The sequence below is a fragment of the Numida meleagris genome, chromosome 1 (genome assembly GCF_002078875.1).
Source record: "Numida meleagris isolate 19003 breed g44 Domestic line chromosome 1, NumMel1.0, whole genome shotgun sequence".
Classification (NCBI taxonomy): Eukaryota; Metazoa; Chordata; class Aves; order Galliformes; family Numididae; genus Numida; species Numida meleagris.
In genome coordinates, this window is record NC_034409.1 from 191,561,776 (window position 1) to 191,589,401 (window position 27,626).

The 27,626-nt window shown below is 43.4% G+C and overlaps 1 protein-coding gene across 3 annotated transcripts; it reads left to right on the forward strand.

Moving 5' to 3' along the window:
* Nucleotides 8,660-27,005, forward strand: LRRC32 (leucine rich repeat containing 32). 3 transcript variants are annotated; one of them, XM_021383415.1, is made up of 4 exons: nucleotides 13,539-13,864; nucleotides 14,307-14,475; nucleotides 19,159-19,249; nucleotides 23,500-27,005. In XM_021383415.1, the coding sequence occupies exons 2-4, from the start codon at nucleotides 14,441-14,443 to the stop codon at nucleotides 25,438-25,440; spliced, it is 2,067 nt and encodes a 688-aa protein (XP_021239090.1). In that variant the 5' UTR covers nucleotides 13,539-13,864; nucleotides 14,307-14,440; the 3' UTR covers nucleotides 25,441-27,005. The 3 variants fall into 3 exon arrangements, with proteins under 3 accessions (XP_021239102.1, XP_021239090.1, XP_021239095.1); XM_021383427.1 differs by lacking the exons at nucleotides 13,539-13,864; nucleotides 14,307-14,475 and adding an exon at nucleotides 8,660-8,867; XM_021383420.1 differs by lacking the exon at nucleotides 14,307-14,475 and having other exon boundaries at nucleotides 13,541-13,864.

The window sequence follows — 27,626 nt, forward strand, 5'->3', positions numbered from 1 at the left end:
CAGCCTGGCCTTGAGCACCTCCAGGAATGAGACATCCACAATCTCTCTGCACAGCCTGTACCAGGACTTCATCATCCTCTGAGTAAAGAATTCTTTCCTAACATCCAACCCTAAATCTCTCTTATTCTCCCCCTTCTCCTATAGCTATCCAACTCAAGTCAAATGAAGGTGTATAAATGAGTTTTTCTGGTTCACATCCCAGTAGACTTAACCAACCTCCATCAACATGAGTAGAGCCTAAGAAGTCACCATTGCCACTCCTCCCACTTTGGGTGATCCCAAAGAGAAAAGTCTGGAAGCATCATATTTAGACAAAGCCCTTTAGATTTATATGTGTCCTGAGAGCTGCTCTGTTGAGCATGCTCATCCTCGCTAACACATGCTCAGGTGCTAGAAACATTAGTACCAAGAGCTATTTCTGTTACATTTGCTGGAGGAGTGTCCTATTGCAGGTCCTCCTTTCTCTCTGTCATCCAACCAAAGGAAAGCCAAATTGGTGAGAAAATAAGAGACAGATTCCACAGCCACCTCAACGGGGAAGCATGACTTTATTGCCATCCAAATTTTCCTTTTCTGTAGGACACAATTCTTCTGTGAACTCTATTGCTTTTGCTCAATAAACATGCCAGCAGGAGATTCCTTTTTCCCAGTATGCAGGTGCCAAAAGGCATGCAACAAATCCCTCTGCTCTTTGCAGCTACGAGGGGAAAAGAGCAAGAAAATGATGTCGAGCCCTCGATGAATTGACAATAAAACCCACAGAGAGGCTAAAGGAATATATCTCCTCCCAGCACTCATGGGCACTCTGCTTTCAGCCCAAAGCCACCTTCCTCCCTGCACCCTCTTGGTCATCCAGACTGGTGTTGCATAAGGAAAAGCATATCCATGCAGTTATTTTTATGCAGTCCTGTATTTGCTGTAAGAAAAGGTCCTGCAGAAATATTTTGCTCTTAATTTTGTGCAGCTGACTCAGTTCCAGCAAGGTTTATTTATAGAGAAGGAAAGGACAGATGAAGAGCTCACAAGTCTCTCCAAGCTGGTAAAAAATATATATATTAGCTATACTTCTGTTATTTTCATGCTGATGTTTTGATGGAGCTAACTGTTAAAACATTCTCAGCCAAGTGTAAAATGTTCAACATGAAAAAGACTGGTGACAGCCCACAACAACTGCTTCTCACATCTGCAGCATTCAGATTGAGGGTGCAATTTGGATGACAGCATTTTTTGCCATATGTCAACACATACACATGTTCACAAATATGTGTACAGAAATACTCATCTGCATGAAAAAAATTAATCAGCAGCCATTCACCACCAGAGGGCAGACAAAGTATATGTAAATCAGCTGTCCTACGTGCTCCCTGCACGTCAATGAGCAAAATGTTCAGTGGCCGGGAAGGTATTGCCAGTGTTTACTTTGACATCTCCAGTGTCAAAGGAGGTCATCACCAGTGACCTTCTTATTGTGAGCCTCGAGTCTTACAGCAGCCTCATGTTGCACAATGTGCTGGCTGTTTTATTACTTTTTTTTTTTTTAGAAGCAGGCTGCATTTATCAAGGATGAAAGCTGGGAGTGGTATACCATGGGGTAACCACAGGGAGCTTCTAATCAGGGAAGTGCTGGAGTCACCATCCCTGGAGGTGTTCAAGAACCATGGAGATGTGGCTTTGAGGGACGTGGTCAGTGGGAATGGTGGGACTGGGGTTGGGGTTGGACTTGGAGATCTTAGATGTCTTTCTCAACCTTATTGATTCTATGATTCTGTGGTCATGTGAACAGTGAGAAGACCGAGTTCCATGGCTGAAAGAGGAGTGGAAAATGTTCTATGCATGTCTGGAGAAAGAGGTAGGTCATTTTTCAGCCAGTGTAACCTAAAATTACTCCTTTGCAATCACTAGGTATTCACTGATGCACAGTAGAAGAATTGGTCCTTTCTGAGGTGTATCATACATTGATCAAGAGCGTATTACTTGACAAGAGAAAAGAAATGAAGTCTCAATCCAGAAAGGATAATATGAAACAATGAGCAATATGGCCATTCCCACAGGCCCCAGTGCTAAAAACATCCTATTTCCAGTATAGACATCCCATATAGAATATCCGAACTGAAAGAGAGTCCTACCCCTGGCTCCATACAGCACCACCCAAGCCCACACCCTATTCCTGATAGCGGTGCCCAAATGCTCCCTGAGCTCCAGCAGCTCAGGGCCATGCCCACTGCCCTGGGGAGCCTGTTCCATACCTGATCAATATAGATAATATAACCCATATCAAGTGCAAGACATCATACAAGTTCAAGAGAACCTCTCTGATTCAACAAAGAATCAATAGAAATGGGGGGAAAAAAAGGGAAAAAAAAATGAAGAAGAAGCATTCAGATGCAATGCATGGTAGAAGGTATACCAACCTTCTGGATATGTAAAAATAGCTGAAAAATTTTATTCCCTTTGCACCCATAATATGCAGAAAATAAAAATACAGTGGTCTAGTCACAAGAAAGTCAATCCTGAAAGTAAATCTCCAAACAGGAGATGATTATGATACGTCATGAAAAGGCAGTTACTTCCTAGATGTGATGGACCATGATCTCTATAAAGACAAGAGCTAATGGCTTGAAGTTGCACCAGGGGACATTCAGGTTGGACACTGGGAACAATTTCTTCTTTGAAAGAGTAGTAGTTCATTGGAACAGGCTTCCCAGGGAGGTATTTATAACACGTTCAGAAACTTCAATCCCTAAGTAGCTTCTCCCAAGTAAATCTGGACAGTATTTTAAGTGATCAATATTCCAGTCTGGGCCGGAAAGCCAGGATTTACACCAGCAGCAGCTATACCCAAAACCAGCAACAAACCCAGGTGGTTCTCTGTCTCCTGCTGTGAGAGGGATTCATTTCCTTTCAGTTTGAGTCTGTTTCTGCTTTAGTCACTCTCTGTTCCTGTTGTGTTTGCAGGAGAAAGTAGGAGCTCTCTGTGGGTGGTTCATCACAGATATCTTTGATATCTGCCAGATAATTAAAAGAGTCACTGACAACAGGGTCTTCCATTTCCCTCCATGAGCTGCGGAGTGGATTGAGATGAGCGGCTCATTTGATAGATGTCAACCTTGCAGATGTCTTCATTTAATCAGTGATATCTCACCTCTTCTGTTTATGTGGAAATCCTGCCCACGACAGGGGAGTGGAACTGGATGACCTTTAAAAGTCCCTTTCCACCCAAGCCATTCCATAATATGATTCTAATATATCATTCTGAGGTTACTGATTTGTATAAGGAAAAGGAGATCAGGAGTTTACTCAGCTCTTCGTTGTTACTCTTATAGGTTCTACCAATTGTGCTTTAAGAAAAATTGCATGTGCTTCTGTATTCTCCATATTTCACCTCCTACTGGAAATGCAGCCACATCAGCTGTAAAGTTTTTGCTGGGAAGAGTTCATTCTATTACTCAGAAAAGGCCAACATTTTGCACAGAAAGCACAGACGTGTTGGAGATAATCCAGAATCCGCTAGTGGGTTATAAAATAAAAAGAAAGAATTCAATCAGTGATGACGTAGGGATGGATCAAGGGGCTATGGGAAGGATCAAAGGGTTTAAGGAACATGACAGAAATAGAGTATTTCTAAGTCATTTCTTCTCTCCCTAGGATCATGATTGCGAAATTCTTTTTTTTTTCAGGGTTTGCTTGAAAAATCAGCAAAGGACAGGTCAGATAATTAGAGCAAAGGACTGATCAGATCACACTCTTGATCAGCAAGAGTTGAAAGATTTTCATGATCACCCTCAAGACCTTGCAGATACAATGCCAACAATTCAACGGCGGTTGATAACTTAATGACATTTTGGCAAGATCTGAGTCAATAGTGGGGACAAGAAACACCAGGGGAAGAGACCAGCTTTCCTCTTGTTTACTCTGCTCAAAACAAAAGGAAAAGAAGGAAGAAGAATGCATCTGTTCTATGCCTTGTTTGGCACCACTCAATTCATTGATCCTCCTGTTACTGCAGAGGTGTGAGAAATATTTGCAAGAGAAATCACATCAGTCCCCTCTTGGGGAGACATTTCAAGATAAACCAGATCTGTCCCATGGAGCACAGTTTCCTGTCTGCTGAATAGAGTGGACATTGCAAACCTCTTCCTGATAAGTCACATCTTGGTGCATGGATGAGTGTGGAATGTCCCAGGAGAACTGGCCATGCATTTTTTACTCTGATTTTCAGATTCATTTTGCAGCTACTTGGGCTTCCAGAGAATTGGTTACTGGTTTATAGCTAGATAAGGTATAATAAGGTATACCTGCATTACAGTTGCAAGTCAAGCTGTCAGTGTCTTGCAATGAGAGTGTCTTCATGGTCCAGGGTCAGGTTGACTTGAAGAAGGTTATGGTTGGTTCCAGAGGAGACTAAACCACTAAGTTTGAGGAGATGCCGAGAATAGTGTATTCCTCCAAAATAACTAATGGCAGTGCCTGAAACCTGCAGCTACCACACAATGAAGCCAAAGACAGGAACCACAGCTAGCCTGATGGTGAGGTCAACCTTCCTGTCCTGCCTTTTACCAGTGTTGGCACCAAGGCAAGCCAAAATCCCAGCATGTAAAACATCATCATCCTCCCAGTGGCAAAATTCCCTAAAGAGCCAGAGGAACAGAAAAAGAGAGACTCTCTTTCTTCGTGCATTTTTTTAAACGAACAGGCTATAATCGGAGCTGGAGGAAACGGAGCAGAAATATCAAACTTTGTTTAGTCTGGGGAAATATCATTTATAATTAGAGATGGGCATCCTGTTGACATGATACAACCTATTTTAAGCATGAGGTGAGCACATGGTCAACTGTTAATCTTTTGCAAGTGATTAATACTGCCAGTTCATCTCTGACTGGCTGGTTTCCATTATTTTTTTTTGTTAATTTGTAGTCTCTGAAAAGCAACTGGGCTAATGCCATTTCAAGATAATGGTGCTTATACTGGCAGTGATGCCTTGGAGCATCTCGGTAGCGGGAAGTTTTGGTTTCTGTTTATGCACAGCTGTTCATCTCCATGCCAGCTCCACCAGCCAAGCTTGCTCTTTTCTCCCATGGAAGAGTGGGAATCCCATGAGATCTGGAGGGGTTGAGCCTCTGGCAGAAGATGGTCCGTGGTTGACCTCATATGACCACGTACAGACCAGTGGTCCTTTTTCTGAAGTGAAATTTGCTCGTTGACACGTCCTGCTGCCTGAGTGTGAGGCTTGCAGGATTTGTGCATGGCAGATATCAGCAGAACTGATTATTCACAGCACTCTGAAGGACGCGTAACAGTGAAACAGTGACCTTAGGGCTGTGGAGACACCACACAGAGCTAGAGATCTGAATGCTGCGTAACGTAGCCAACTTTCTCTAGAGGAGGACCAGGTCTGTGCAGATGGGGCCAGGGTTCTTTCCTGGGACAAAAGTCATTATTGTGTGAGAGATAACCAGAGAAAAATAATCCCTCAGGTGTCACCTGGAATCAGCTATAAGTTGACCCAAGTCTTCTGAGACCCACACACCAGAGCTGGAGGTACAGCAGCAGTAGAGTCTGTGGGAATAATTTCTTCTGTTTCCATAAGAGGATGAAATTTATTTTTGGAAGACTTCTTCCTCTTTCCCATCACCCAGTGATGGATCACTTTCCTATTCATGCTCCACTTGGAATATACAACGGGACTCACTTCTCTAAGTAGCAGGTCCACATGGCTTGCCATGACATCAAATTGGCCATCAGGTCTGCCTGGCATGGTGACAGGAGGTGAAACAACATTTCCTTGTGCTTTAGTGAATTCTCTCAGTGGGTAATTCCTAGCTGACTAAAAGAGCATGGAATTAGAGAAGTTTCGGCTTGAGTGGCAAGTATACCTCAACAAAACAATGTTGATCACATGCCAAACCAAACTGTGCAGCCATTCACTGGGGATGATGTCACAGGAAGAAGCAATAATGGACAGTTAGTTCAGGCATTGCACAAAATGTCCAGGGCCATACTACTTTCAGATCCTAAGCTCACTTCTTGGTACATGCTGTACACTCTTTCTTAAGGAGTCAACATTCTTTAGACATAAATAACAACTGTGTTGTGAGCCATGACTTTGTAGGATGCTCTTAGAACATTAAAGTTTCTACAAGGGCACAAGAGCAGCCCCATCCTTTTATTTGCCATCCAGGGTAATGTTTCTCAGGGTAAGGCTGAGAACGTTGGGATTGTTTAGCCTGGAGAAGAGGAGGCTCTTGAAAGATCTTATTGTAACCATTCGGTATATAAAGAGTGGCTCTTGAGAAAGATGGAGAAAGACTTTTTACCAGGATCTGTAATGAGAGGACAAGGGCAAATGATTTTAAACTGAGAAAGGGTAGATTTAGATTGGCTATAAGTGATGATGATGAGATTCTGAAACAGTTGTCCAGAGAAGTTGTGGATGAGCCATTCCTGGAGATGTTTAAAGTTGTGTTGAACAGGGCTTTGATCCAGTGAAAGATGCCCCTGTCCCCTGGCAGGGGATTGGACTAGGTGATCTTTTAGTTCCCTTCCAACACAACCATTCTATGATTTGGTGATTTATGAAGAGGGTGAATTTATTGTTTGCAAATCATGAGCTCCAGGAGTTGGATCTGTATGAATAATTGACATCCATCTCCATACTGAGGAAGAAGTAGAGGAAACACCACCTGTGACATTCTGAGGATATCACTAAGCTTTTGGGGCTGCTGCACACAAGCAAGTTTCTCTGTAAGATCTACCTCTATTGCTAACAAAAATCAATGATTTCTAAGTGTTCACTGTTACTAATAGTTAAGTGACTTTGGACTTTATTAAATATAAACACAGATATCCATATACAGAGACAATTGCTATTGCAATAACAAAACCATTATTGTTTCTTTTCTATTATACACTCATCATTATTTATTATTTTTGTTGCACACTTACTTAACAGCAACATGTGTAAAATATATTTACTGTGCTAATTAATGAACCACATCTCACACATCTGTCAATGTTTTAATCTAGAGCCTCCCACTACATTGCAGATCTGGAAAAACTCTGACTCACAAGAGCTGGTGTGCTAGAAGAAACCCATCAGCAATCTGTTGTGGAGAAGCAAAGGCTGTATGCTGGCATATGTTGAGCAGAATCCCCAAAGCATTTTGGCACGTAATACAAAAGGATTTGCCTTTTATCTGACTTTATTGAGGGATATGGTTTAGCGGTGTGGTGGTGATGGGTTGATGGTTGTTCTTGATGATCTTAGTCATCTTTCCAACCTTAATGATTCCATGATTTACAAACGGATCCAGGCAAGCAGGACAGAATTGATGCTATCCAGGAGAAAAGAGTCAGCACTACATTTTTACTTCTTTTTTTTTTTCCAGTGGAAATCATTGCAAATCATGGTCTAAAGGTGGGAAACGCCCAGTGCTGAAGCCAAACTTCTCCTCCAAGGGCTTTGCTCAGCACAAACGTGTCCTCAGCACTCATCCCTGGCACTTCAGGGTGTCTTCTTTGCGCAGGGGAAGCAAGGTGACTAACATCCACCAGCACCTGTGACATGCTTCCAGAGTGCACTGCACATCGTCTCAAAGGAGAAGGTCTGTGTCTTCACAGACACACGTGCAGCACTGCAGCTCAGTACCAGCAGAGGCAATGCTGGAGATGCCCCCCATACGCGTAGGGTGTGAGGTTGGCAGTGGTCCTCAGTGCCTTTTGGGACTCACAATATGATGTGCTGGTTCAAGTGAGGTCAGAACTCAACTAACAAAGCCAATACTCAGTTTGCCCCTAAGACATTCAGTCTTAGGAGATCTTAAGGATCGTAGAACCGTAGAATGGCTTGGGTCAGAAGGGTCAACCAGTCTAGAGCTGGCAAAACCTTATTAGAATTGGTATCTCTGCAAACTGGTTCATGGAGCCAGTGGACATCAGCCCAGTGACCAGGGCACTTCTAAGCAGAAGACAACACGGGCAATTCTCAGCTCTCCAACCCATCTACATGACAGCAAGGAAAGAAACCAAATCAATGACCAAGGAAACACCAAGGGAAAAAATGATCAAAGGAAAAGAAATCAAGATCTGCCTAACTGCCCTTTTCAGAAGGTGTTTGTGTTATTACCCATTCAAGCATGAAATTGAGTTTACCCTTTCCCCAAGGGTACGTTTGGCCATATCACCGTTGTGCCACAGAGAGACACTGGAGGGCAAAGTGTTGTGCTCACCCTACTCCAAAATTACCCTCTCCCCCCACGCCCCATCCTACACAGAAGTGGTGAGTTTGTACTTTTGGGGGGGTATGTGGGTCTGTGACCCCTGAACGATCCCATCTTGCTTTTGGGTCCGTAGGGCTGTCCACCTCCGCTTTGTCCCCACGATTTGCCCCAGCCCAGCCCGTGTCACCGAGCTCTGCAGAGGGGATTTTTGTGGTGCTCACAGATTGTTCCATGTGTCAATACGAGAGCAGCGTAATCACCAGCTGAGAGACTGCAGGAAATAAGCCAAGGTTGAATGAACGAAATGGAAAATAAAGAGAAGCGCAGCGGACACACACATTTTAAAACTATTACGGAGGTATGCGTTCACGTGCTCATGGGAGCCTGGGAATATATAAGAGCTCATGACTGCGAAGGAATGAATTCAAGGACCGGTCTATGGGGAGCTTTTTTTTTTTTTTTTTCCCTGTGACTTCAAACTTCTCTCCGAGCTCGCGGAGTTTTAGTCAGCTGGCATGCAACAGAGGTACGACTTCCCCAAGGAAACTCTTCCCCGGCTCGCGCTGGGACAGCTGCTGGGAGCATCCGGGAGGCAGAAGGCTGTGGGCAGAGGCGAATCCTCCTCCTCCTCCTCCTCCGACCCCACATCAGGTACGTGGAGCAGCGCTGGGAAGTTGAGCTGGGCGCTTCTCGGCTGCGGGGACGCAGGGCTGCAGCCTTTAGAAATAGCGCAGATGGGGAAGGTGCTGTATAAATAGCATAGCTGTGTTTATGCGCTGGTTAAACACTCGATGTAAATGTCTCTATCCACACAGCTGTATATTTAAGTTTTCAGGACGTGAGCTGCTGAGAGTTGCACTCTGTAAGTTAAGGAGGCACCGGTTCATTTATGGCAATACAGTCATTAACTCTGTGTCAGCGGTGACAGAAGACGGGGAGATGCGTTTTTGCCTTTCTTCACAGCACTTTATTCTATTTATGGTGTTACTGCATTGTAGTGCTCTGAACTGGGAGTGCTGCAGAGATCGGCACTGTGTGCACTGATTAATGCTGCTCTCTAAGCTCTCTGACACTGCATCCTCATACAGCCTTGGGCAAATCACACCGTCCTGGGCTGTAATGAAATGAAATGCTGCTTAACTTGCTGCTTTCCTTGCTATCAGTGCTGTTATTGGGCTCTCCCCGTTGGAGCGTGAGGTGCAGGTTAGCAGCATTGGTCTATTGCTCCTATCCTCACAGCTTGTATGTCACCTTGGGTGAACAGTGACTTAGTGGTAGTGGCTGTTGTGTTGCGTCCAAACTCATGAGGAATTGATGTTTAGAGGATATTTGGAAATAATAAAGTTCTACAAAATCTCAGTTTATATAAAAGCCACAGACAACATTTTAAAGCCAAGTTCTGTTGTATTTTTGATCAAAGTACACATATGTTTCCCTTAAACAGAATCCAAAGTTTGGCTTTCCAAAAAAAAGAAAAAAAAAGATCTGATTTTTTACCAAGATGTAATTTTTCCAGATTTAAAATAATCTTGTTGACAAAATTCTTTGGACTTCAACAGCAAAAAGTTATGATCAGTCTTCTCTTTCTAAAGCAGATTGGTGACTGGATTACTGCTTGGCCTGTATTAATACAATGATGAATGAATTCACAGGAGGGTATCAGTGTTGTGCAAGTCAAATATACCAGAAATAATTTTCCTCACTTCATTTTATCTCCTGTTGTATTGAGTATCCCCTGTTGTACCATATAAATTGAGTACATCTTTTCTCAAAGACTGACTCCACTGTCAGAAAAATTACTGAATTAAAAACCAATTTCTCACTCTATTTTACTGTGCATAGTTTAAAGCTGGTGAGAAAATGTTATGGTTTGGTTTGTGGGTTTGAGTTTCTCCAAGAATTTTGCTCTCCACAGGGAGAATTTCGTGTTCAGATAGTTTCATCTTCAAGTGCCAGCTCATGTCTCTTTGGGTAGATGGAACTTTTTGCCGTCCCTTTGCCCAGCTCTTCTCTTCCAAAGTCTTGGGGCTGATGGTTTCATGCAATTCTCATTCATGTTTTATTTTTTCTATTTAAAAAACAAAAACAAAAAAAACAGAGGTGAATAAACTAGGGGAACTGGTTAAATCTCATGTGTATTTGCTGTCCACGTGGACTGGAAAGGCTGATGTCTCCCAGATAATCTTTGGTGGGGAAATGCTGTTGGCTGCCTGGCCTGATAGAGATACGTAAAGAAAGAGGATTGTGTGGAAGAGAAGGAAGGAAGGCAACAGACAGGGGAAAAGCCTGATTTAAGTCACGCAGGTGTTGGAGGATTGGTTTGTGGACTTGACACTGGAGAGACAGGAGGTTGAACCTGTTTGTGGTGCCTGTCATCATAGAACAGAATGGCTTGGGTTGGAAGGATCTTCAAGGGACATCAAGTTCCAAACCCTCAGCCACAGGCAGGGTTGCCAGCTGCTAGATCAAGTACTGTATCAGGCTGCTCAGGGCTCCGTCCAACTTGGCCTTGAACATTACCAAGGAGGAGGCATCTAGTTTTTCTGGGGAGCCTGTGCCAATGCCTCACCGTTCTCTCAGTGAAAAATTTCCCCCTGACATACAACTGAACTGAAGCAGGAGAGATGCTGTAGGGTCTCAGGAACTGGAGCTGTGCCTCCTTCTGAAAGTCTGTGCCTGAGGATGGCCTGAGCTATTTAGTTTTTAATAGGGTTAATATTACTGTTGCCCCCAGCTCCTTGGTGGGATGAATCACCAGGGAGCTATTCTGGCCGAAGGGAGCGAGACGTGTCCCACTCCTGCCCTTGCAGTTCAGAGCCACTTTCTAAGGCGGGAGTTTGTTTTGTTTACTTCTCTGGAGAGTTTGATTCATGCGGCTTGACATAGGACTCAACCCAAAAGCAGTGCCTTAGAAAGCAGCAGCACTGTGGATGGACGAACTCCAAAAGGGCTGAAAGTTCAAGACACATAATCGTCAAGATATATTCTTGTTTATCAGAAACCCTTGGGAACCTGCAGCAAATTGTGGGCAGACTCGTGAGAGCCAAAGGCTGAGATTTGCTTTTCCTACTGTGGGCCATGCTTGGAAGAGGTTTTGGAGGAGAGGAGTGATTTGAGAGACACCCGTCTCTGTGTTGTGCTGGATCCCTAATTCATAGAATGATAGAATCATTGAGCCACAGAATCATAGATTCATAGAATCATAGAATGGCTTAGGTTGGAAGTGACCTCAAAGCCCACCCAGTTCCAACCTGGATGGGGTATCCACAACAACTTTGAGCAGCCTGTTCAGATTTTCCAGTCTGTTTGATGGAGGTGACCCAATCCATCTGATGGATTCTGCATAGAATCATAGAATCATGGAGGTTGGAAAAGATCACCAAGTCCAAACCCAACCCACCATGCCTATTAACCGTGTCCTTCAGTGCTACATCTACCCTTTTCCTGGACACCTCCAGGGACAGCGACTGCAGATGCAGCTACACATGGCTCAAAAGCTCTGTAAGGTGGCAACTGCTGGGTAGAAAAAAGCATGAAAAAATTCAAAATAGGAAGTCATCTAAAGGCTCCAGAATGTGAAACTTTTTGTTTTCTGATCCTCTTTATGAAAGAAGGCAAAGACAGTAAGGATACCACTATTACTGAACAATCCCAGGGTGGTTGCTGTGCCTCTAAGGCAGTGGTTTTAATGAAGTAAAGCCCTGAGCAGCAGAATCAGTGCATGCCCTTCCCTCCTGCTTTGCCATTTGTTTCTGTCCAGGCTTATCTTCACAGTTGAGCTGACACAACTGTGTGGCCACTCAGTAAATCAGCCTGAGGAACAGAAATGCAGTGAAAACCTGCTATTTTACCAGCACATCCAAACTTCCTAAAGTACTCTGACAATTTAGGTGTCAGAGAATGTGAGGCTGCAGTCATCCAGGACACTCGCCAATCTTTGTTGCGGGTAGACTTGTATTCCATCTCCAAATAGAAATCAAATTTAATCATAGAATCATTAAGGTTGGAAAAGACCACTGAGAACATCAAGTCCAACTCCAGCCCATCCCCACCATGCCCACTAACCATGTCCCTCAGTGCCACATCTACCCTTTTACTGGACACCTCCAGGGACAATGACTCCACCACTCCCTGGGCAGCCTGTGCCAGTGCATTACCACTCTTCTGAAGAATATTTTTTTCCTAATGTCCAACCTGAATGTGCTCCTTCAAAAGGAAAAATATTTGATATTTTTGTTTCTTTTTTGGGGGGATATTTGATATTTGACATTTTCCTTGCAAAAGTAGTTGCATGCTGCAAGCACTGTTGCATGATGCAAATGATGCAACCCAGAGCATCCAAAAGGCATTGCATCCTCCAGACACCACAGCAGTCCTCAGGTCCAGGTTAGTGACACTCTGACTGGCAAGCAGTTCTGTTGAGAGTTAAGCCTGAGCTTTTTTACCTACTGTACCTAATTGAGCCCCTTCCCACCTATACACATACTGACGCTTCTTCATAGCATTTAATCTCTCATTTTGGGGTGTACTGCAAGCAAACAATTTGATAAGAGCCCAGTTCCGGTGTATTATTCCAGCCACAGGAAAAGTGCATTGCAACAGTTCAGGCTCCTGAGCTTGGGGGACAAGGGTGGTGAAATCGGTGTAAAGGTGTGTTTTCCAGAATCAGTCCATAATTAGCCAAAAGAAGTGGCAAAACCAGCAATTAGACTGATGCTCCAGCCCTAGAGGGCAGCAGAAAATAATGAATGAAAAGCAGAGCTCGCTAACATCACAGCAAAAGCGTCCCTTTTGCAATGGGATTTTTTACAAATAGGACCGGCACACTGAGCACTACGTACAGAAGCTTGGACTGCTCTGAATCCATTGATCCCCTGAAGTCTTACTTTATGCCAGGAAAACCCCAATAAATCTTCATTTCAGGTGCATTGTAGCTGACTAGGTAATGGATTGGATGATCATGAGTGGTCTTACTCAACACTAATGATTGTAAGATTCTATGACAGAGAACGTCCATCCTGCCATCAGATCATAGGACGCTCTGGGCAGTGAAAACAAGAGGGGGAGTTCAGGAATCAAGATCACGGGCTTTCTGTTTTTGAGCCATGATTTTTAAACCTTTAACCCCCAAGCAGTTGTTTTCATAAGTGTGATTTAGGTGCAGAGGCCAGAGGCTGCAACCCTTCAGGAACGAAACACGCAGACACAAAACCCTAAAATAAACACTCCGCCCGCACCGCGTGCCCAGCCAAACAATAGCATCAGTGACAATAAGTCACTTATTCCCCACGGCTCAATCCCAACAGCTTCCCTGGCAAAAATCCCTGTTTCCTCCCCTGCCCCGCTTGAGGACCTCAGGATGCTGCACAGGGAATGACGCTGCTCAGAACGCACAGCAGTAGCTGTAGGACCCAGCAAGAGCATGCAGGAAGACCAGAGACTAATTGAAAGCAGACACTGACACATATAGGGTTATTTCCCTGAAAATGCCTTCAGTCCAAAGTTTTCTCTTGTTGTCTCAAATGGGTGAAGGTGAATCAGAAGAATAATTTCCTTCTACCAGAGCTGAATCTTTGTTGGAGAGCTGGATGTGCTTTTTAAAGAGATGACAAGCAGTGTGTGGAGATGGGAGAAGCCCTTGGAATGAGGTAAATGTAGAATATTCGCTCTTTTTAACCCTGAGGGCTCTTTTGAACTGTGAGGGCTCAGGTTGGATATTAGGGAAAATTTATTCTTAGAAAGAGTGGTAATTCACTGGCACAGGCTGCCCAGGGAGTGGTGGATTCATCGACCTTGGAGGTGTTCAAGAACCATGGAGATGTGGCAGTGAGGGACATGGTCAGTGGGCACGGTGGGATGGGTTGGAGTTGGACGTGGTGATCTTTGTGGTCTTTACTAACTTTAATGATTAAAAGATTTTATGATTCTAACAGAGCAGCAAAGCTTCTTGTATAAGAAAGTACCAGACCTGGGGAGTTTGGTTTGTACTTGGGGTCTCCTCTAGGAAAAGTTGAACTTGACGAACTTTGTGGGTTCCTTCCACTGCAGGATATTCAATGATTCTGTGATTCTATGATTCTGTGATTCTAGGATTCTGCAATTCAAATATAATCCTGCTTTGCCACAGGAGAACATCACTGATAATTCCCTAAGCAGCAACAAGAGTTACTTTTAGGGAAAATTTGGAAGGTGCTGGTTTTGATAACTGCAAACAGCATCTGTGAATGGTCTCAGGTTTAATACTGTATAAGAGAGAGAGGTAAGTGTTGGTCTTCATTGGGAACTGGATGAACTGTGATTAAATCTGACCTCTTCCTTGATTTTCAAATATGTTTTATGGAGCAAATCACTGCCTTTATCCTCCCATTTCTTCAGTGGACGTGCTGACCTGGCAGGAGTACCATGTTTTTTCTATACACTTTTTCTATTGACCCACTTGATAAGAATCCTCAGGAGAGTCACTCACTCAGTCCATATCAGTATTACACCTGTAGATGGGACTGGGTAATTCTGACACATGGAAAGCTGTGTGAGCAAACTGGCAGTGTGCATGGAGCTGCTTCATGCAGCAGGATTGGGTCTTGATGTCATCCTACAGTGGAGCAATGAGGCTTTTGTGAACCTTCAGCAGAGAGCTGAGACCTGCCAAGAGGGCAGAGACATCGGGACACAGCACTGTGTCACACGAAATGTTACTGAAGTGGGTCTAGAAGTTGTCTGGAAGAAACCTAAGCAGGAGAAGCTCCTCAGCTGGGCAGCTGAGAACTGAAAAATGCCTCAGGAGGAGAATTTCTGTGAGTGTTGAGGCTCATGCTATTCAGTATCTTTATTGATGATCTGGAGACAGGGATTGAGTGAACCCGCAATAAATTTGCAGATGACACCAACCTGGGGGGAAGCATCGATCTCTCTCAGGGTAGGAAGGCCCTACAGAGAGATCTGGACAGGATGCACCGATGGGTGGAGGACAATTGTATGAGCTTTGACAAGAGCAAGTGCCAGGCCCTGCACTTAGGTCACAACAACGCTACAGGTTTTGGGCAGAGTGGCTGAGAGGATGTATGGAGGAAATGGGCCTGGGGGTGTTGGTTGATGCTTGGCTGAACATGAGTCAGCAGTGTGCCCAGGTGGCCAAGAAGGCCGATGACATCCTGGCTTATGTCAGAAATAGCATAGCTGGTAGGACTAGGGAGGTGATTGTCCTTCTGTACTCAGCTCTGGTGAGGCTGCACCTCAAATACTGTGTTTGGTTTTGGGGCCTTCACTGCAAGAAAGACAGTGAGGCCCAGGAGTGTACCCAGAGAAAACTAACAGAGCTGTGAAAGGTCTGGAGCACAGCTCCTGTGGGGAACAGGTGAGGGAATTGGGATGGTTCGGTTTGGAGAAGAAGAGGCTCAGGGGAATCCTTATGGCTCTCTACAGTGACCTGAAAGGAGACTGTGGCAAGGTGGGGATGGGCCTCTGCCCCCAGGCAACAGTGGTAGGATGAGGGGTGATGGCCTTAATGGGACGGCTCAGGTTGGACATTAGGAAAAATATACTCTCAGAAACAGTGGTAATGAGTTGGCACAGGCTGCCCAGGAGGCAGTGGAGTCACCGTCCCTGGAGGTGTTCCGAAACAGTGGAGATGTGGCACTGAGGGACATGGTGAGTGGGCATGGTCAGGTTGGGTTGAAACTGGATGTGGTGATCTTAGAGGTCTTTCCAACTTTAATGATTCTATGACTCATATTTGTAGGGAAACATCATGTCCTACAGCTTCAGGGCTCCAAGGTGACAGCCACCTCAGGAACACCTTGAGGGGCAGTGTCCTTGATACTACGGATCTGTTTTACATAGCAAGACATTAAATCAGGTTCTTGCATTCAGATGCTTCAATTTCCAAGTTGCTTTATACATTTATAATTTAGGAAGTTGTAGAACACATTAAGACATGGATTTTGCCAGGCTTATCCTTTAGAATGAAAAGGGCTCATTTTCTGCAGTGGTATCATGACAAGAGAGGACAAAGCAAACTGCATGAGTTTCACATTGTCCATCAGGCTGGTGCCTTCTGTAGATGACATCCATGGAGATTTCATCAGCTTAATTTGTTGGATTTAAATGGAAATAATTTCCATTTGAAGGCTCTGAGTAAAGCCTTTTAATTCACACATCATCAGTGTGTTTGTCTTTTCTCTCAGTTTCAGCAAACCCAAACATTAAACATCATTTTCTCCTCTCACTCCCACGCAACCCCCCTTGCACAGAATCCCCAAGCACCCACCCGCTGTAGTATGGGTAATGGAGAATGGAGCAAGAATAGCAGAGACGTTATAGATGGTGGTATCAGCAATTCCTTCTTCCATGGGATGATTGTGGAGTATTTTGCAAACAGTAATTAAAAGGCTTAAGAATGAGAATCCTTGGTCTGATTTTAGGATGAGGAACAGACTTCTTATCCTCCTGCTGAGCTCCAAAGACAAGCTCCAAGCTCTTTCACCTTGGGGTCCCAGATCATTATTCATCACTAATCATCCCTCTAAACTGGGAGGGATATGCAATCTGAAAAATAAAGCATAAATTAAAGATCTAGACTTCTCTAGTTCCCTTCTTCCCAGCACACTTTTTTCTCTGGCTGGTAGGAGAAAGGATGTGCACTGCTTCACTCAGAAGTTTATAGAGATATGCCCAACTAGGACACAGTATGCTAAGAAGTAGAACCGACTCGTAAGGTCTTAGTGTGCATCTCCTGAGCAGAATTTACTGCCATGGGGTGTTGAGTACTGACCTGACAGAAGCCTCAGGAGATTTATCCCATAGCCAACCCACTGGCGTCACTGTTGAACAATTGCCATTGCTGCACGGAAGCACGGCTCTCAGCTGCATCCCTCAAGCAGTGATTAAGTGGAGGGATCTCCACCAGCTGGGAACTATCCCATCCCCTCTCTTTTGTTTCCAGCCTCATGACATTTTGTGGGTGGAAGCCTCTGAGTAACGGAATGTTTGCTATCTTTTGGAGGCACGTGAGAATGGGATTGGGGTACAGTTGGAGCTTGCTGGATGCAGGCTCTCTCCTAGAAAGGCTGAAGAGCCGTGCTAGCTAAGCATTGCTGTGCAGCTTCCACTTGGGAGCTGGCATGTGTCTGAGTGGCTTGAGATATGGACAGGACCAGTTTAGATCTGTCTGTGACGGGTTGCATGAAGAGGCTGTATGAATGCAGACAGAGAGAGTGCAATAGAGAGTGTCATAAAGAGGTGATATCTGGAGCTCACATCAGTGGTGACCACAGCTTCGGTAGAATTTATTCACTTTAAATGAGATAGAATCCCTGTGCCTACAATTTCCCCATCTAATAAAGCAGACATGAAAGTACTTTGACAGGGTCTGGGAATCTGAATTCCTACCAGATTGCTTTGGATTGAAGGTTTTGCCATCTCCAGCTTCACAGGACTGTGCTTTCCATAACCTAACACCTGAAGCTCTTGCACAGGTTGCCCAGAGAGATGGTGGATGTCCCATTCTTGGAGACATTCAAGGTCAGGCTGGATGGGGCTCTGAGCACCTGATGGAGCTGTGGGTGTTCCTGTTCAGTGCAGGGGAGTTGGACTTCCTTCTTGTTTATAAGTTCTTTTCAAATATTGGAAAATGATCCTAACACTAGGTTGTTACTTTTTTCCTTCCCTGAGTATCATTAGTTAAAAGGTAAATGACTCTTTGGGATCCTTGGGACTGAACCTTAGCAGCTCATACTACTTGTTTGCTGGTGAACCCCCTGAGACATGCAGGTCCTCATCTCTTCTTGAAAAACTCTTTCCTTAAGCATTTCTAAATGAGCTGTTGTGATGTTGAAGTGATGTAGGGGCCATCAGCCTTTCGTGCTTGAGCTCATAGAACTCACTGTTGTCCATCTAGAAACTGTCTTGAGGGATGAATGCTTTTCCTTGGCCTTGTTTCCATTTTTCTCTCAATGCCGACTGACAGATCTTCCAGATCTTGTTATTCTCTTTGCAGTTATTTCTGTGCTCTTTTCTGGAGTGCTTTTCAGACAGTTATTTCTAATGAATTCTTTATTTCACACAGATCTGTTCCATTTCATGTCTGTCTCTCTTTAAGTCATCAGCTTTCAAATGTATTTTAATGCCCATACCTGTGATGTGTAAAATGGAAAACTAACATTTGGACAAAACGTTCTCAGTCCATTATTTATTTAAACTGTTTGTATTAACTCAACAAAACTAGATGCGTGGTGACTAATGTGTGTAAAAGCTCTTTGACATTGTGGGATGAGAGGAGTGGAAACTTGTGGCTGGAAATGGAAAGCTCCCAACTCTTGTTTCTGAACGACAGCCCTTGACTTCCATCAGGACTTGGCACCTTTTACTCCAGACCAGTTGAAAGTACTGAGCTGCCTCTACGGTGAAAAGCAGGTGGTTTTAAGAGGTCACTTAGTCTTGTGTAGTTGTCTTTCTCTGTGACACCAGAGACACTGTCCAGCTTGGGCATCTGGACTTCAGGAGGTGACCTGGGTATCATTGAGGTAGCAGCTGAAATCACACCGGGGCAACCCCATGAGATGCCTTGAGCCCTTCTTTCAAGTCCTTATGTAGCTCTCTCTTTTTCCTGCTTATCTCAAAGAGACACAGATGCACGTAGGTGGGCTGTAAAAGCTGTAGTCTAAAAGATGCGTTGAATTTAGGGACGTAGTTGAGAAGGGTCAACTGTTAATGGTCTTTCCCAACCTTAATGATTCTATGAGTGGACATGGTGGTGATGGGTTGATGATTGGACTCAATGATTTTATTGGCCTTTTCCAACCTTAATTATGTTATGATTCTTATTTGTTGTACTGCAAATGTGCCTTTCTGTGCTAGATGACGTTCTGATGCCAGCTTTCACTTGCATGCATGTGCTGACTGTGGTGCCATGTTTGACATCTAACTATAACTAATTTCCCTGCAGAACCATGAGACTGTACATCGTCTTCTTCCTGGCAGTGGTGAATAGAGGGATGTCCAATCATCAGCCTGCTGAGGGGATGCCCTGTGAAATGGTAAGGCCACCTCGAGATATTGGATTAGGTTGGGACTCCCCATTACAGGTGCTGCCCAAATTATGATGCTCTCTGTGAAGAGAGCTCTGTGAACAGGCTTTCCCTGTTGGCAGAAGTGGGCTTTGCTGGGTTAGTAAATGCTCTAAAGACTACTCTTGGGTTACGACCATTTCTCACTGCAGCCACAGTACATAAAAGAGGGAAAAAAGGGAAGGGCATTGTCTCTGTTTTTTCTAAGGGGGAGCTGGTTGGAAGAAATTTGACCTGATTTCCCCAAGGTTGAGACAGAGAAGGAGCTTAGACCTAAAATCTGCTTCTTTAGATCAGGCCTGAGTTCTCTGTGCTCTAAATAAAGCCTCTTCTGTGAAATACATCTACAGCAGCCTTTGTAATATCATTGTGTCTGACCTCTGCCCTGACACAGCATTGCTGTCAGGGAGTTACACCTGACTTCTAAAAAAAGTGACAAAGCCTCTGGCTCCTGTACAAAATTTTCTCCTTGAATTTTTGCAGGCACCTTGTACAATATTACAAATGTTATTCATAGCTGAGCTTGCTCCCTTCCCTTTCCAAGCGCTGCTGACAGTGACATGCCATTTAAAAATACTTTTTATTTTTTTTTTAATGTTGAAGCTGTTCAGCACAAATCCTTGAGAATTTCCAAAATAGGGAAAAAAAATAATTTGCTAGCTGTACACATCTCCCTTAGGGGACTCATTCCATTCCTGCCCACTCTGCTGTATTGCTGCACTTCCTGAATTCCAGAGAAATTAAGACCTAGTATATATAAAAAGATCTTGGGAAGGTGTCTGGATAGCTCAGCTCATTGGCTGCCGAGGGAAGACTGATGAAACTGCTGTAAACATGACAGCTTGGGTCCCATGTATCATAGTCACATGAATGCCAGGCGAGACATGCAATAATCCGAGCAGATTTCACCCCGTCCCATTTCTTGATGGGTCACAGATCAGGCTGATTGCTGAGAAGTAAACACATGCTTGTTTCCACCACTCCACTGTAAACTGCTTCCAACAGGCCAACTGCACAGGCCAAAAACCCAAGGCTGTACGCAATGAGTCTGGGATAAATTCAGCCCCAGTTGCAGCTGGGGGCTGGGACGCTCATCTGGTATAAATTAACAGCTCAGCATTGCTAAGGTCAGTGGAGCTTTGCCACTCTTCATTTGCTGAACATTTCATCCAACAGAAGGAGGAGGGTGTAAATCTAAACACAATTCCACACAGCTTAAAGACATTCCTGGGCTTGTTGATGTGCCCACTGGGAGTCCCACTTATTTCATAGGATGGTTTTTTATCACGGCATCATTTTTTACATGTTACCTTCCCTGTGGTGACACCTTTAAGATAAGAAAGGCTCAGAAGTGGAAACTTTCATCCCAGGTCTCCTGGAAGAGAGATGACTCAGAAACCTGGGCCCCTCATTGCTCATGTCTTTGCAGGTGCACAGATCATGTGAGGCTTTAGGAGGTAAAATGTCCATTAAAGCCATTACCTTTCTACTGAGCCAGGTCAGAGCCAGCCATCGGCTCCCTTACAAGACGAGAAGGCACAGCTTCAATGTCAAAAGGTTCTTCCTAGCAAATACTGCCTCCCAAGAAGAGAGCTTTTCACAATTTTTTCCTCCTAAAGAAAAATGTGTCTGCTAATTCATGTTAACTGACAAAGGAGGATCTTCCAATAAATCATGCAAAGGAAAGGTTTTCATAAAATTGTATATTACTTTGCATTGAGATCTTGCAAGAATGTATCATACTAGTTATCATGGGTTATCAGCCCATACACGGTGCTTACACAAATCTCTAAGACTTCATTGTGCGTTGAAGCCTTTACCTGGACAGCACTTCTAGAGAACGTGCAAGTTAGCTCCAGGTAGCTCCAGCCCAAAGTCTTTGGCTCAAACACTCATGAGAAGATATGGAGGAACAAGGCCTTGGATCCAAGCTTTGTTTGCAGGGCAGTCACTAAGGTGGGTGACAACTTCCACCCAGTGAAGGACTGGAGTCAGAATTCAAATGATGGTCAACTTTTGAGCTGTGGGGTTGTTTTTTCAGCAGAAGGCAAACACGGAACGAACCAAGTCTTCCACACTCCTCCCAGTGGGCTTTAAATAATCCAGTGGCAGCACCAACAGAGCTGATGAAGTGGGAACGTGAGACTGTCACAAACTTTTCCAGCCTCAGGCTGCAAACTCATTGAGCTATATGGGGAGAAGGGGAGATACGCACACAAACAGACACTGTTTGCTCAGTCCCACTGAGATGTGCTTCATCTTTCCTTTCTGTTGCTGATGAGAATGAGATTCATGCAGTTTGAGCCCAGGGGGAGAACAGATGGTGTAGAACAGACTAGATAAGAAATTCAGCCATGATCAAAATAGTGAAAACCAATGAAAGTTTAAAAAACTGAGCGGGGATATGTTATAGGAACAAATGTCAGACAGTGTGAGGTATAGATTTTATCAGCCCCTTTTATCGCTGGGAGAGTTTGATGCATGCAGATTAGAGGCCTGATCCTGCAAGATGCGTGGTGAAATGGTGAATTGGGACTGAGCTCTCCCTCATGGAAATGAAAACCTGAATGGCGTTGATGGGTGCTGGATGGTGCTGGGTGCTCAGAGGGAGCAGAGGGTGCTCATCCCTTGTTGAGATCTGGCTCAAAGTGTGGGATTTATTTCAGATCTCTAGGAAGGTTATACCATGGGACGGTCTGTAGCACAGTCTGTATGCATCTGATGTTTGTATGAGCACTTACATTTCTCTGTCACATTTTTATGTGCTCTTCAGAACTCTCACGTTGCAAAAGTGAGTCACAAAATGCAGACTATTGCCCCACTTCTCCTAAGCAGATCTGTCACTTCATTCAAATAGAAGTTCACGTGAAACAGATGGTTTATAATATATTTTTTTTTAATTAATGTTCCTGTGATGTCAGAAAAGCTAATGCAGAGCTTTGTGTCATGGAATCTGGATTCTTCTTCACAGAAGTTAAGATTCATCAGATTTTTTTTTCCTTTCTTTCTGATCTTTCTACAAACAGTACGTGACCCGGTCACCCATATACATTCATAACAAGAGTTTTATTCCAGTAGATTAAATGCTGTCTAAGCCTTTTGCATTCCACCTCCTCCCACTGCTGTGTGTTCTCCTTAATAACAACATACAGCTTGACATTTATGCAAGGATGATTATCTCAGTGTTTCCAGGGTTCCTTATGCACACAAATTCCAAATTTTCCTTTGGACATGAATTCAACCTTAGGTGCAATTGAACAGGCATGTATTTAGGAGGTTAATTAGATGAAGTTGAATTTTTTTCCACCCTGCTACTGCCGAGAAGTGGGTAGGAAAAGTGTGACCATCACTGCATATCATACCTTTTTCTCCTCAAAGCTGGCTTTACATGATATGTCTTCTCTGTCACATTCATGCAAACATAGAATTGTTAAGGTTGGAAATGGCCTTTAAGACAAACTGGTCCAGCTGTCCAGTATGGATGATGCATGGGGATGGAGCATATGTATGGAGCATAAGGCATGCTCCCCATGAGAGGAGATAGGAATTATTGCCTTAGGAAAAGGATTCCTATGTATAGTACAAACAGGAAGAATTTGAAGTTTGCATCAGTAGTGTATGAATAATTGAACGGCCCATTTTTAAGGGCACATGGTTTATCGAAGCCATGGCTCTAAAGGCAGGCACAATCAAATATCTGAGGAGCGCGACTAACAAGGAGAGACCTTATGATTTGTACCGTAGCATCCTTATCTTCCATGTCCCTGCTTTGGAAGCTATGCTGCCAACAGAAAGGAGCCATTCTTAGTACCGCTTCTATTGCATGTCGAGTTTGCAGAATCTTACTAGAGTGATTTAGAATAAAGATGAGAAAGGCAAACATCAGAAAAAAAAAGTGAGGAAAAAGTGCTTGATTGCAATGGAAACAAGGGAAACACATTCACATGTGACTACTAAAATAAGCCTGGGAAAAAAGAGAATGTGTAGTAGATATATCACGTGTAGATACAACTCTATTGGGTTAAGTTAGACAGATATATGAAATGAAAGGAGTGCTAACAGCTGCAAAGAAGCATTAGGATGGTTGTCCTTGCTGTATGAATGTTCAAAGAAAATTGGAAGGACCTGACTGGTTGTTGAATGTTATTTTCTTGAAGTTTCATGCAAATATGTTTTCTATCTGTCAGGTGACCTCCCCTTTTCTCTTTTTTTTCTGGCAGGCAAACTTGCAGGCATTTTGCCACAACAAAGACCTTCACCAAATCCCTCGTGAGCTCCAGCCAAATGTAAACAAAATAGACCTATCTGGAAATCTGATACAAAGCATCCCTGAAATGCCATTACCCTTCTACACTTCCCTCCAGTGCCTCGATTTAAGCTCCAACCAGATAAGCTTCATCACGCCTGGAGTCTTTGCACACATGACAAGTTTGCTGGAAATAAATTTAGCTAACAACAACTTGTATGAGCTTGCTCAGACTGGGACAGAAGGGATCGGACTTTTACCCAAGGTGGAGATACTGGACTTGTCTCACAACAGTCTCTACAATGGGATGGCTGAATATTTCATTAAACGAGCTCCAGCACTGCGGTATCTTTCGCTGGCAGGCAACAGTATTATAATGATATCACACAAGATGTTTCAGGGATCTCCCAGTCTTGTGGAGATAGATCTTCAGAGTAATATCATCATGGAAATTGAAGAAGGTGCTTTTGACACTCTACTGAATCTTTCCAGACTGAATCTCTCCATGAATTCAATTACTTGCATCTCTGATTTCAACCTCAGGCAGTTGGAGATACTTGACCTCAGCAGAAACAGCATTGAATCCTTCCACACCACGGAGTCAGATGATGAGTACAGCTTAAGATGTTTGGATCTGAGTGAAAACAAACTGCTTCGCTTCCCAGTCTTTCCCCAGGTGAACAAGCTGGTAACTCTGAATTTATCAAAGAATTTAATTCAGCTCACAGCTGAATCCTCTTATAATAAAATGGACTACATGGAGAATGAGTGGTTAGATGCTCCTTTTCATCTTCTTGATCAGAAGCAAAGTAGAAACAAAAGTTCTCTTAATTTATCCCAACTTGTATACTTAGACTTAAGCTATAATGAAATCAAATCAATTCCGGATGAGTTCTTTGAATCGATGTTGTCTCTTCACACCCTTAACCTCAGTAAAAACTGTCTTCAGACTTTTGAAGTAACTTCTGACAGTACATTGGTCTCCTTAACTGTCCTTGACTTGAGCTACAATGCTTTGCAGAGCCTCCTCCTGCATGCTGACACACTGTTGAATTTGAAGGAGCTCTATATTCAAAACAACCATCTTCAAGCCCTGCAATTTGATATCTTCTCAAGACTTCCAAGCCTCAGATGGCTCAATCTACAGAGCAACAACATCACTCTTTGCAGCATGTACTCAGGATTAGCAAAGCAAAGACTCGCTGGAGAGGAAAGTGGTTGCATATCATTTGTTGATGCTCCTGCTCTTCAGCACTTGTTTCTAGCTGACAACATGCTGAGCATCCTACCAGCACACACTTTCTTCAAGACTTCTCTGATTTTCTTGGATCTCTCCATGAACCCGGGACTGAAAATTGAAGTTAACGCTCTATCCGGACTGGAACAGTCACTTGAATACCTGCATTTACATGGCAATAGCCTGATAGAATTAAATATTGACTTGCCTTGTTTTAGTCACCTTAAACATTTAAACCTCTCTGAAAATCAGCTGAGTTGGCTGCCCAAGTGGGGCAGTGGCTCTCTACTGGAAGTTCTGGACCTACGGAACAATAGGTTTAGTACATTACAGAACAGCAATATTTTAGCATTAGAAAATTCTCTTAAAAACTTGTATCTCACTGGTAACCCACTCAACTGCTGCGGAAATATTTGGCTCTCATCAATGATCCAGAACAAAAACGTCCAGATCTCAAACATAGAGCACCTAACATGCCAATACACCCAGAACTTTGGGTACCAGGAAGAAATGCACATTGGGAACATTAGACCAGAAGACTGTGAAAAAGAAGATCTAAAGAAAATCAACTTCCTTATTATATTAACGGTTGTGTTGGTTTTATCTGTCATCATCATTGGAGTGGGTTCATTCTTTTGCTTTCGCAGGCAGAACTTTAGCCAACAGTTTAAAGCATAGCACAGAGTTTGCCTTGAAAACCAAAGAAATCAGGTGCTACACTGCCACTGTGTAGAAATGAAGGGTAAAATTCTTCTCCTTGACTTTTAACTGTGGATTTTAAGGCAGTTTCACAGCTCCCCTGAACTACCCCACCACAGGGTTGCAGGGAATAGAGGTAGAATTTATCACATTTTGCATTTGTTTTATTCATGAGCAGATCTGCCTAAATGTTCATAGAGCTGCAGGAGACTCTGTAAAGCCCTGCATTTGTGAGGGAGGTGTGATTCAAACCAGACCAAAAGAGAAAGCCCTCTAAATCAGGAGACATTTCACTAAACTCAGAGGTGCTTTGTTGATGTCACCTCCATAGAGAGGCTTCATATATATATATATATAACACTATATATATATATGTATATCACTATATATTTAATGTTATAGGAATCACTTTTTTTATGCCAGTTGCTGATGGCATCAGTTGAGTAGAAAAGCCCTTCTCAAAGTGGTGTAACTCCGTGAGATGTTACTCCTTACACGGAGATCTGTGTGGTGTTTTTTTTTTTTTTTTCCCCCAAAAAAGCTTAGAAATGAGATCTCCTAAACGTTAAAACAAAATCACAAAATCACCGGGGCAGCCCAAAATCTTTCACTGTAACAGAAATCTCAGGTGTGAAACAGCTGCACTATGTATTACCCAGACTTGCTCAGAAGGTCACAGGTCCACAGTTCAACTCAAAGAGGAGAAATTTGCCCCTCGCGTGCAATACATATTTAACTGGGTTTAATGTGAAGAAATTCATCTCTGGGGTGGACACTTTTAAAAAGAAAAGTCTTAGAGAATGAATTTCAACCAGCTATCGTTGGACTGAAGTGTTCATATTTCTAAGGAAAACTGTTGGGAACTCACTGCATACAGTTGCATTTCAATGCAAAATGATGATGTTAATATCTCTATTTTTAAAGGTCACAGGAGGCTAGACATGTTTTAAAGATAAAAGTGTGAAACAAGATGCAGGGAAATGAGTTCTGGGCCATTATTCAGATCAGAGCTTCATCATCTTTCCCTATAGAGGACTGGTTGCTAGAAAAAGTCTGTAGATCTTCAATCTGTGATGGGTTTAATATGATCAACCCATTGTGTCGCTAAAAGCAGACACTGTCATATGTTATGTCCTGTACTCTGATGGCAGATTCACCCTTTTGAAGTGAAAGAAAAGCTCACCAACAGCAGGAGCCTGACCTACGTATGGGACCCAATGGCTTTGAAATAAGCCACAACAGGTTCTCTGTTAATGCCAAGAAATGTACATTTTGGCACATAAGAGAAATAGAAGTCAAATCAAACCCTGTTCAGGTAAATAACTCAGAGTCAAACTGCTGCTCCTCTACTTTTTCCTCTTGATAGTGAATGTCAAAATTAACACACTACAGAAGGATGTATAATTCTATTTTTAAAGCAGATGTGTAAGTAACTGGCTGGTCGTTTTTGTTGCGGGATTTTGTACAATAAAAACACCTTTGAATTTTGTAAAATACACAGGGATGTGAATATATTAAAGCACCAGCTTGGAGTACTCCGCAGATGAAAAGTTATGTCTTCCTATTTTTTCTACGGTGTTCAGACTTCAGGTCTATATCTTCTGATCCCAAATCAGGGACAGCCAGGATTTATCTTAGAGTGCAAACAATGAATGTCAAGTAGATCTACTGAAGATGTACGCAGATGATGTTGGAATCATTCATTGGCACAGCCAGTTGGCAGCACCATGCACTAATGATCTAAGATCTGTGAATCGCTAAATCACTGAATCACAGAATCATAGGCTGGTTGAGGTTGGAAGGGCTCATCTGGTCCAACTTCCTTGCTCAAGTAGGGCCATCGAGAGCACATTACCCAGGACAATGTTCAAACAGGGAAAAGCCAATGAGAGCCAGCACTATGCATTCTCTCAAGCTCTAACTCTTTTAGGAGGAAGTTTGCACAGGCAACAATCTTTAGGCTTAGTTGGAAGCCCAGTGCTGGAGTCAGTGAGCTTTTCCTTTGATGTGAAAGCAAGCTCTGCTGTGTGCCCCGACATGGGCAATTTAGCCATACTCTGAGTTCATGCCTTTCTTATTGAGCACAGAAAGACAATACCTCCTTCTGAGACACAGTATTAGCTTGACTGCCATGACTGGAATTAGTTAACAACCTGACGACAGAG